The following is a 10101-nucleotide window of genomic DNA, read 5'->3' on the forward strand; positions in this document are numbered from 1 at the left end:
GGGGGGGGGCGTGGTCTTCATGTGCCGCTGAGAGGAGACCCCTCAAGAGGCACAAACTAACGGGCTGTCCGTCCTCAGATGTGCCTGCCAGAGTCGGCGAGCCTGCAGGCCTACCGGCGTGCGGTGCAGGCGCTGCCCGACGACGAGCCCGCCGAGCTCCTGGGGCTGCACCCCGAGGCCACGCGGGGCTGCCGGGAGGTGCAGGCGCAGAGCTTCATGGACCACCTCGTGGCCCTGCAGGCAAAGACGGCGCAGCCCAGCCCCATCATCAGGTGCGCCGCGCCGTCCGCTCCGTAGCACAGTGTTGGGAAGATGCCAGCGTGTCCACCTGAAGGGATACAGCACAGGACTTAGAGAGGATTCACCTACAAGTACAAAACCTGGACTCTCCTAATGACACAGAAGCCAGCACACGCACACGTGCACACACGCACATACGCACGCACACATGCACTCAGACACATGCACACTCAGACACGCACACGCGTGCACACATGCACACTCACGCGCACACATGCACTCACATGCACACTCATACACACGCACATGCACACTGACACAATTACCAAGCATGTAGGAGGTAGTAGGCCTTTGGTGAGTGAGCTGTGCCTGGCGAGTTGTACCTTTAAACAGAATTGGTTGACATGTGAGATGTCGGGTGAATTCCCATCTGAACGAACAGAGGACAGGGTGGTCGGGGGAGGGAGCCCCGCTCTCCCATCCCCGCGTGGACCGCGCCTCCTGCTCACTCTGCACCCGGCCGCCCCGCCTCGATGGCCGTGTCCTGTCACCCAGACACGGCGAGCATCTGTCCACCTGCAGGCTTCTGCGAGGTCTGGGTGGCGTAGACATGCAAGCTGAGTTCTCGGCCCTCGGGCGGTGGCTGTAGAGTGAGGTGCGGGCAGTAAGCGCCAATATTGCGGAGGGATCAGCCCTCCCGCCCGCCCGCCCCATGTCTGCGGGAATCCACTGAGGCACCTGCTTTCCATGTCGAGAGCGCAGCGTGGCCAAAAGCAAGGACGGTCACTGGTCCCTTCGCTGAGCTGGGCGCTGCCCAGCAGCCTGCGGAGCACGTCCGGGGCTCCCCGCTGTCACCCCCCCCCCCCCAGGACCCGTCCCTGTGGCTCATGGGCCGCGGGAAAGCTGGGCGGCCGTGGGAGCCCCGTCCCCGGGACACCCAGTCGGAGGGGACCGTCAGCAGAGGAGCTTTTACAGACAAACCGGGAGGAGGCCTGAGCGGCCGCTCCCTGCAGGTGTCTCGGGGGTCCTCCCGAGGAAAGCCAGCCCCGCTCCGGTCCCATGCGGCCGGCCCTGCCCTGGTGGGTGCGGGTTCTGCTGCTGTCGGGGAAGATGGGCCTCCGGTGGGGCCCTCACTCTCCCCGCCTCCCCCTCTCCCTCCCGCGCAGCCACGAGCCCAGCAGCGACGAGCTGGTGATGGAGGCGGTGACGGACGCGCTGAAGCGGCTGCCGCTGACGGTGGAGAAGGAGGAGAGCACGGGCGCCCAGAGCACCCTGCGCAGCATCATGGCGGGCACCGTGTGGGACGCCCTGCACAGCAACCTCAGAGGCGAGCCACCCTCCCTCCTCCCCCTCTCCCCCCTCTCCCCCTCCCCAGCGCAGGACTCTGGCACCAGGCAGATAGGGTCAGGGTCAGGGTCAGGGTTGAGACGGGACAGGAGGGCCAGGAGGAAGGGGTGAGAGGAGACGGAGAGCTAAAGCCTCCTCTCCGCGGGGCCAGGGGCAGGGCAGAGGAAAGGGACGCTGTCGGTGTGTCTGGGTTTGGGGGGTTTGGGAAGGAGAGGGTGGTGATGGCTTCAAGACTAAGAATGGAGAGATAATAACGGTAGCGACAGAGAGAATCGACGCTGGCCCCGGCCGGTTTTCCCAGTGGTTAGAGCATCGGCCCTCGGACTGAAGGGTCCCAGGTTCAATTCCGGTCAAGGTCACGCATGTACCTCGGCTGCGGGCTCCATCCCCAGCCCCGGTCGGGGCACATGCAGGAGGCAACCTATCGATGGCTGTGTCTCTCACATCAGTGTTTCTCTCTCTCTCTCTCTCTCTAAATCAGCGGGGGGGGGGCAGCAGCAGCTCAGCGGGAGAGACTGCAGAGCGTAGGCCCTGGTGTCCTCTCTGCCCCCAGAGCAGCTCGGTGCTGGGGGGCGGGGGGAGGGGGCGGGCCCAGAGGCGATGCAGCAAACCTGGTGCCCAGAGCCGGTGCGGGCCCAGCTCGGAGGCTGGGGTGACGGGCCGTTACACGTTCAGCGTCCACACTTGCACCCCGCAGACGGTTCCCTGGGGAGCCACACGCTGGCAGCGTCTGTGGAGGTGGCACCGCTGTGTGTCCGGGCCGTGGAGGGCAGACGCCGCCACGGTGTTTTCTGTGCGGCCTGCGCGCTGAAATGCTGTTTCCCGGCGGAGAAAAAAGGAGGTTGTGTGACACGTAAACACGGTCAGAAAACCAGACGTGAGCTTCCAGGAGTCACGCACGTCGGGTTCAGCCAGGCGAGCGCCTCTGCCCGCTGTCCCTGCGGTCCCCGCACTGCAGGGTGGGGTGTGGGGAGGCTGTGACAGACGGGGGCCCCCGAAGCCGACAGCGTTCACTAACTGGCCTCTGCAGGAGAGGTTTTCCAGTCCCTGGACAAATGAATTTCCTTTAACCTCCAAATCCTATCGTCTCCGTTTTTTTGTTGTTTTTTAATATGTTTGTATTAGAGAGGAAGGGAGAGGGAGAGAGATAGAAACACCCATGATGAGACAGAATCATTGACCACTGCCTCCTGCACACCCTCTACTGGGGATCGAGCCCACAACCCGGGCATGTGCCGTGACCGGGAATCAAACCGTGACCTCCTGGGTCACAGGTCAATGCTCAACCACTGAGCCACGCCGGCCGGGCAAAAACATCACCATATTCTCTGTTTCTTTAATCCAGGCTATGACCCGCTCACCCACTGTGTCTTGCTGTCCTTCCTGAAGCAAGAAATTGAACGCTTTAACAAGCTGCTGTTCGTTATACATGAATCTCTGAAAGATCTCCAGCTGGCCATAAAAGGGGAGATCGTCCTCACGCAGGAACTGGAGGAAATATACAACTCTTTCCTTAAAGGGAGAGTGCCGGAGCTGTGGCAGGTGAGCGGGGGAATCCCCCACGTTTACGCACTCGATCGAAGTACAGGCAGGAGCAGGCTAACGGAGGTGCAGCCACATGGTGCAATGTCACGCCTCCATTAAAAGGTGCGACATGCTTTTGGCGAGTTGATGCTAATAAGATCTCTTAGAGGGAAATTCTGCGATTCTACTTAAATACATTTATCTGAGGAATTTATCCCAGGACTGGTTATGATAGCATAAAGCTGAGAACAACTGTCATTCCTCTTAATAGGAACCCAGTTAACTGATGATGCGGATATACTGTTAAATTCTCAAGTTTCAGGAAAATGGGGGCATTTTAAGGATTATAAGAGCACATATACTTACATAAGACCCAGGCTGATGTGTGCACACATGTGCTTAGAGAGGGCATATGTGCTTTCAATGCTAGAAACCCAAATTAGTCTTGGGAGTGCCAGCAAAGCCAGCTGACAGCACCCCGGCCCCTGGGCCCCCCTCATCCCTCCCCCCAGAGGCACACGAGGCGAGCAGGGGCTGCGAGTGAGCCCACCAGGGGAGGAGCAGCTGGCGGGGCCAAGCTGGGGCCAAGCTCCAGGCTGGGGTCAAGCCCAAGGTTAGCCGGCTGCAGGCCCAGGGGGAGCGGGCCGCTGTGTGCAGTGACATGGGGGAGACAAGGGGTCCCCTCGTCAGGAGACTGTACAGTAGGAGGTGGGGGTGAGGGGGGGGACTGGCTGCCAAATTCTGGCCTCTCTCGCCCACGGCCAGAAAAAGCTAAAGGACCTTACGACGTGCCGTCTCTCGTCCTAACAGAAACACGCCTACAAGTCGTGCAAGCCCCTGGCTTCCTGGGTCAACGATCTCATCCAGCGACTGAATTTCTTCAACACCTGGGCCAAGATGGCCTACACCGCCATCTACCACCGGTAGGGCGGCCGCCGTGTGCTCACGTGTCTCCCCGGTTGTGGCTTAGAGCTCCGCGATTCGCACCAGCTCTCATGTTGGGCCTCGGGGGGTTCTCTCAGCAGCTGTGAGGGAACAAGGGTGTGGGGGACCCTTACCTCCCGTTTAGGGCGAGGAAGTGGAGACCGAGCGCCGTCTCGTCCAAGGTCACTGCCCTCTGAGAGACAGAGAGAACCTAGGGCCGTGGTCGGCAAACCGCGGCTCAAGAGCCACATGCGGCTCTTTGGCCCCTTGAGTGTGGCTCTTCCACAAAATACCACGGCCTGGGCGAGTCTATGTTGAAGAAGTGGCGTTAGAAGAAGTTTAAGTTTAAAAAATGTGGCTCTCCAAAGGAATGTCAATCGTTGTACTGCTGATATTTGGCTCTGTGGACTCATGAGTTTGCCGACCACTGGCCTAGGGCATTCACTGGCCACACTGTGTCTCGTGAAAGTAGCGAGGGGAAAGGAGTGATATGAAAAGAAAGAATTGGTCACATGTAATTCTTCAGCATGTTTAATACATAACACAAAGCCGTTGGAAAGGCGAGAGAGCACCGAACACGGACCGAGGGCCACAGCGGGTCAGGCATGTGTCCAAGGGCTTTCCTCGTGCCCGTCCCTGAGCCTTCACCGTGACCCCGGGTACGAAGCGGCACTGTCACGTAGAGAGGAGACTGAGGCACAAGAACCTGGAGGGACGTGCCCACGGCTCCACAACTAGCAAGTGGACCTGTTGGGATTGGAACCCGGGAAATCTGGTTCCAGAGTCTGTGCCGAACTGCGCCTGGCCCTCAGCCACGAGCGGTGTCCCCGCCCATCCTCCCCAGCTGTCAGGCACTCACAGCCCGGCCAGTGCCCGGTGATCACACCCTGGGCCCCAGCGAAGGCCTGCCCTGCTGCCGTCTCACCAGCTTGAGCCCTCGCCGGTTCCCGTGCCAGCGCAGGGCCAGCGTCCTGCCGCGGGGAGGGTTGGAGATGAGGCGGGAGGAGGGGCTGGGAGGGCCTGGAGAAGTCGCCCGGATGGCCTGACCCTGTGGCTCTGCCCGTCCCCATCCCCCGTGTCTGCCCGCCTCTAGGTACATGAGATCCATCCCGTCCCCATCCCCCGTGTCTGCCCGCCTCTAGGTACATGAGATCCATCCCGTCCCCATCCCCCGTGTCTGCCCGCCTCTAGGTACATGAGATCCATCCCGTCCCCATCCCCCGTGTCTGCCTGCCTCTAGGTACATGAGATCCATCCCGTCCCCATCCCCCATGTCTGCCCGCCTCTAGGTACATGAGATCCATCCCGTCCCCATCCCCCGTGTCTGCCTGCCTCTAGGTACATGAGATCCATCCCGTCCCCATCCCCCGTGTCTGCCCGCCTCCAGGTACATGAGATCCATCCCGTCCCCATCCCCCGTGTCTGCCCGCCTCTAGGTACATGAGATCCATCCCGTCCCCATCCCCCGTGTCTGCCCGCCTCTAGGTACATGAGATCCATCCCGTCCCCATCCCCCATGTCTGCCCACCTCCAGGTACATGAGATCCATACCGTCCCCATCCCCCATGTCTGCCCGTCTCTAGGTACACGAGATTCATCCCGTCCCCATCCCCCGTGTCTGCCTGCCTCTAGGTACATGAGGTTCATCTCGGCCTGGAAGCACTCCAGCCCCAAACACCCTCTGGAGGAAAAGAGGAACTTCTTTGAAGGATTTCCTGCGAGATACTGGCTCCCAGCTTTCTTCTTTCCACAAGGTGAGCATGGAACCAGGACCAGCCTCAGTCCCCCTCAGGGGTCGGCCTGCTGCCTGCACTGACTCCTCCCCGGCCCGCCCCGCCCCCTGGCAGGTGTCTTAGGGCCCAGCCCAGGCCATTCCTTTTATGAGGTCAGAGGCCGACACTAGACCCCCTCCCAGAGGCCACGGCGTGTTGAGAACGGGCACCCGTTCCAGGGATGATTCTGTGCCTCGGCCATTTCATTAACGTGTCCGTTTAACGAGGAGGAAGGAAGGAATGAGTAGGGGAGCGTTTGCTGGGTCCTGGGCCCCCCTGCTCGGCACAAACGTCCAGCAGGAAAGACGGACGTCCAACCAAATGTATCACACGGTGTGTGTTGGGGGGGGGGGGGCAACGCTGGATGGCAAGCTCCACGCGGGCGAAGCAGGGCCGTCTGACTCCCCGTTGCACCCCCAGCCCCTAAAACACGGGGCAAAGGTTTGAAGAGCGAATGACTGACGTCCTGGCGGATAGAGGGATGATCGGATATTCTAGAGCATAAAACGGGGGCCTCCGTAAGGGTCAGGGAAGGCCACTAAGGGAGTAACTTCTACGGGGAGTCAGGCCACCGGGGGGTGGGCCCCTCGGAGAACTGCGCACGCGCCAGGCCCGGTCCTGCGGGCTCTGTGCACGTTAGGTCGTTTCTCGGTGCCATTCCCATCCGTTTCCGATAGGGAAACGGCGGCAGAGGGAAGTGAACACCGTCTGCCCAAAGTCACACAGAAAACGGTGACGAGGCCGGGACTTGAACTTAGTTGGGCTTGGAAGCCCGTGTTTCGCTGCACGGACTGGGCATTGCATTCTTATGACGGAACGTGCCCCTTACGGGCGCAGAGATGAGGGAGAAACCCCAGGCTCACTGTGGCCAGAGAGAGACCCGGGAGGGAGGACAGTGCGGGAAGGAGCTGGCAAGCTGGGCAGGGCCGGCTCCCAGGGCCGTGTGTGCGAGACTCACTCGGGGTGCACGGCGGGGAGGGCTGGTCTGATGGCTGCCGGGCGGGGGGGCACAGTGGAGGAGGAGGCAGGACCCAAGCCCCCGATCCCTTAGGCGTCTGCTTTATTGTCCCGGCCAGCGTGGTGGTGGCCTGGGGGAGGAGAAAAGTAGTTGACTAGGGGGGGCATTTGGGCATCAGAGCACCTGGACTCCATGTTTGAGGGGGGTGAGCGGGAGGGGGGACGCGTGATGCCAGGTTTCTGGTTGGAAAGCGGGGTGGACGCTGTTGTCGCTCACTGAATGGGGACACGTGGAGAGGAGCAGGTGATGAGGCGTAAAACAAGGCCTAAAGCTGTCCAGCTGGAGGTGAGCGAATACAATGGCAGTTGGTCGGTCTCCTGGCCGGAGCGCAGGCGAGGCATCTGCACTGGGCACCTCGCCGAGGCCGCGTGTGACAGCGGCGCCACGGGCCCACCGGTGGTCACCGCTCAGGCCTGGTCTCCGGCCGCAGGTCACCGCTCAGGCCTGGTCTCCGGCCGCAGGTCACCGCTGCCTGAGCCGTGGAGACGGCTTCTGGGGACTGGAAGGCTGACGGGGAGCCTGAGGAAGCAGCCCAGGCAGGGCATGGTGGGCGGCACCGTGTGTAGCCGTGGGCAGAGGCGGCGTGCCACCGCGGCAGAGGGAGACGGCGAGTCACTGCGAGCACTGGGGGCGGGGCCTGGGCAGGGGCACTGCCTGACCAGGAAGTGAGGCGACTTCCCGGAACCGGTGCCGGTGCCGATGGACGAGGCAAGGACAGTGTGAGGCACGTGTCACGATGCAGAATGCATCCCGCCGTGGACGCACACCGGGGCCCGTGGAAGGCTCAATCAGGCCAGGCTGGGTGGACCCAGGGCTCCGCTGTCTCCTGTGGCACCCCGCCCGCCCCCACCCCCAACCCCGCCGGCCTCCCCGCCGCACGGCTCAGCTGTTCCCAGGACACGGGGCTCTTTTCTGAGCCCTTCTCCGAGCAGCCGCGGGAAAAGCAGTCGCAACCGGGTTGGCGAGTCCCGGGGAGAGAGCCTCCCTGCCCAGGGTCCCGGTCCCTCTCGAGGAAGACTGACACACCGGGGTCTGGTACTTGCCCCTGGAGCCCGTTTTTGCTACCGGGGCTGCGGGGGGGGGGGGGGGGGGGGGGGCGCGGGGATGAGATGCTGGAATCGGCCAAGACCGGTGAGAAGTGGTAAAGGTCCCAGGACCTACAGCCCTCTCTACCCACAAACACGGGAGGGACGCTGGGCCTCCGAGCCCCCACCTTCCCCAGGAAGCTCACGCAGCCGCCAGACCGCAGCACCCAGGCCCGCGGGAGGGGCTGGATTTACCTCTCCTCGCACCCAGCCAGCCTCACATCCACCCCCCGCATCTCCTGACCCTCTTTCTTTCCCCCTCTTCCCTCCCAGGAGGCATCCCTGTGGGTGACAGCGCCCGCCCCCGAGGCCTTCGGGACGCGCACAGACCCAGATCCCCGAGACTCACAGGAACTTGTGTTTCTCTCCAAAGCCTTCCTCACTGCCGTGCTGCAGGACTACGGAAGGGCCCACGGAATCGCGACAGACGCCCTCACCTTCACGCACCAGGTGATCCCTGACACCATCGGCAGCAAGGAGGAGGAGTTCTCCATCATGATCCAGAAGAAGCTCAACCTCGTCAGGAGAGCCTTCAAGGTTCCGGGGTGCTCAAAGGGCGGGAGGAGGAATCACTCACTCATTCCAGCAGTCATTCCTGCACGGCCTTACCCCGCACTCAGCACGTGCCAGGCACCAGGCGGCAGGATAGACAGGGCACAGTCCCCTTCAGGGCCTCTCTCCCTCAGGGAAACCAGCTGGCCCAGCGGCCAGCAAGGGCCAGGCAGCCTGGAGGGTGAGCCGGGGGCAAGGTGCCCATCCCTTCTCCAGGGCACTGCGCCGGCCACCCCGCCCTCCGCACAGCGGGGAGAGCAAGTCGCCTTCCAGGCCCCCCTGGAGACACCCCAGAACTGGAGCTGCTGCCAACAGTTTTCTGCTTAACACAATCCATTGGTACCTCACTTAACCCTTTTTATGTCACTCAGAGACACCCTACAGAACCCCTCCCAGATTTTAAATTCCCAGAGCCTCCATGAACCACGGTAGCCGCTTTGGGAGAAGCAGGGGACAAAGTCTGACCCCTTTTATGATCTGCTTTCTGAAAAGCTGGGCCAAAGATGGTAATTCTGGAAATGTGGAGTTTTACTGTGTTTGAGATACTTGTCAGTTCAGGATCAGCATATGCGAACTTGCTGAAGGTCTCAGAGTAGCACCGGCAACAGCTCCCCAGTACAGGGACGACCCCCCCCCCCCACCCCCGCAGCTGGAGGGGAGCTGTCCGCCTCCTCCAGGACCGTCCCCAGGGGGGCGTCTGTCAAGGCAGGGTCCCCCCAGGCGCCGCTGACAGCACCTCTCTTTGATCCTAGGGCACGGACTCCACACACACCGGGGCCCACATTTTTGGATTGTTCATCGAGGGGGCACGGTGGAACCACGAAGAGAAAATACTAGAAGACTCGCTGCCTCGCGAGATATGCTGCGATTTCCCGGAAATCTACTTCTTGCCAACCAAGGTCAGCACCCCGATGTCTGTCACGCCGCCTCTGGGCCTCCCCGTCCCGGTTCACTGGGGAAATCGGACACTTAACGTGGAGGGCCCCAGCCAGCGGCAGTCCGAGACACGAGCACGTTTAAAATAGCCCAAATATTGCCAAAATCTAAAACAGGTGCTATACCAATAGCCAGTGTCATTCCTAAAGGATGTGCTATAGAAAGCCATCGCTACTCTGAGATGAAACCCTCTAGGCAGAATGTCCATGCGCAGTTACACAGCCGCCTAACCTTCAGGATGTTTGATCCCTAGCACGCCCCCAGGCCTGGCATATAGGACACGTGAGCTGTGCAACCTGACTCCTGGATTTTTCTTTAAGGTTTCCACCGAGACACCCGATGCTTCCGACCAGCCAGAGGCAGAAGGCCGTGCTTTTGAATGCCCCGTTTATCAGACCCCTCAGAGGTCGTCGACTTCCCCAGCGACTGGCTCCCCTTCAAACTTCCTAACATCCGTGTCCTTACCCACAAGGAGGCCTCCCAGTCACTGGATCACCATGCAGGTCGCCTTGCTGTGTGAGAAGAATGAGAAATAAACTCCCATCCCGAACAGGTAAACGTGGACTCTGACCTGTGTACATGTTCTAGGACGTGCGCCTGTGGTGTGCTTACCCGCGTAAACACGTGTGCAGGCGGGCGGGCTCCAGCTGCCTGCCTGAGCAGCACCTCTGCAGGCCAGGAGCGTTGCAAACAGAGGGGCGTC

At 61.4% G+C, this 10101-nt stretch overlaps 1 protein-coding gene across 1 annotated transcript in view; it reads left to right on the plus strand.

Moving 5' to 3' along the window:
- Window positions 1-10050, plus strand: part of DNAH14 (dynein axonemal heavy chain 14) — a gene marked incomplete at its 5' end in the record, with an annotated part of 132187 nt that extends 122137 nt beyond the window's left edge. The window contains 9 exons of the mRNA XM_079763762.1: window positions 79-272; window positions 1407-1643; window positions 2285-2325; window positions 2882-3129; window positions 3922-4034; window positions 5668-5789; window positions 8284-8447; window positions 9215-9472; window positions 9632-10050. Of these exons, the coding sequence (XP_079619888.1) occupies window positions 79-272; window positions 1407-1643; window positions 2285-2325; window positions 2882-3129; window positions 3922-4034; window positions 5668-5789; window positions 8284-8447; window positions 9215-9472; window positions 9632-9934 (1680 nt within the window). The 3' untranslated portion in view covers window positions 9935-10050. The remainder of the gene's footprint in view (window positions 1-78; window positions 273-1406; window positions 1644-2284; window positions 2326-2881; window positions 3130-3921; window positions 4035-5667; window positions 5790-8283; window positions 8448-9214; window positions 9473-9631) is intronic.
- Window positions 10051-10101: the final 51 nt, after the last annotated feature.

This window comes from Cnephaeus nilssonii (assembly GCF_951640355.1).
Source record: "Cnephaeus nilssonii genome assembly, chromosome: 23".
NCBI classification, from domain to species: Eukaryota; Metazoa; Chordata; class Mammalia; order Chiroptera; family Vespertilionidae; genus Cnephaeus; species Cnephaeus nilssonii.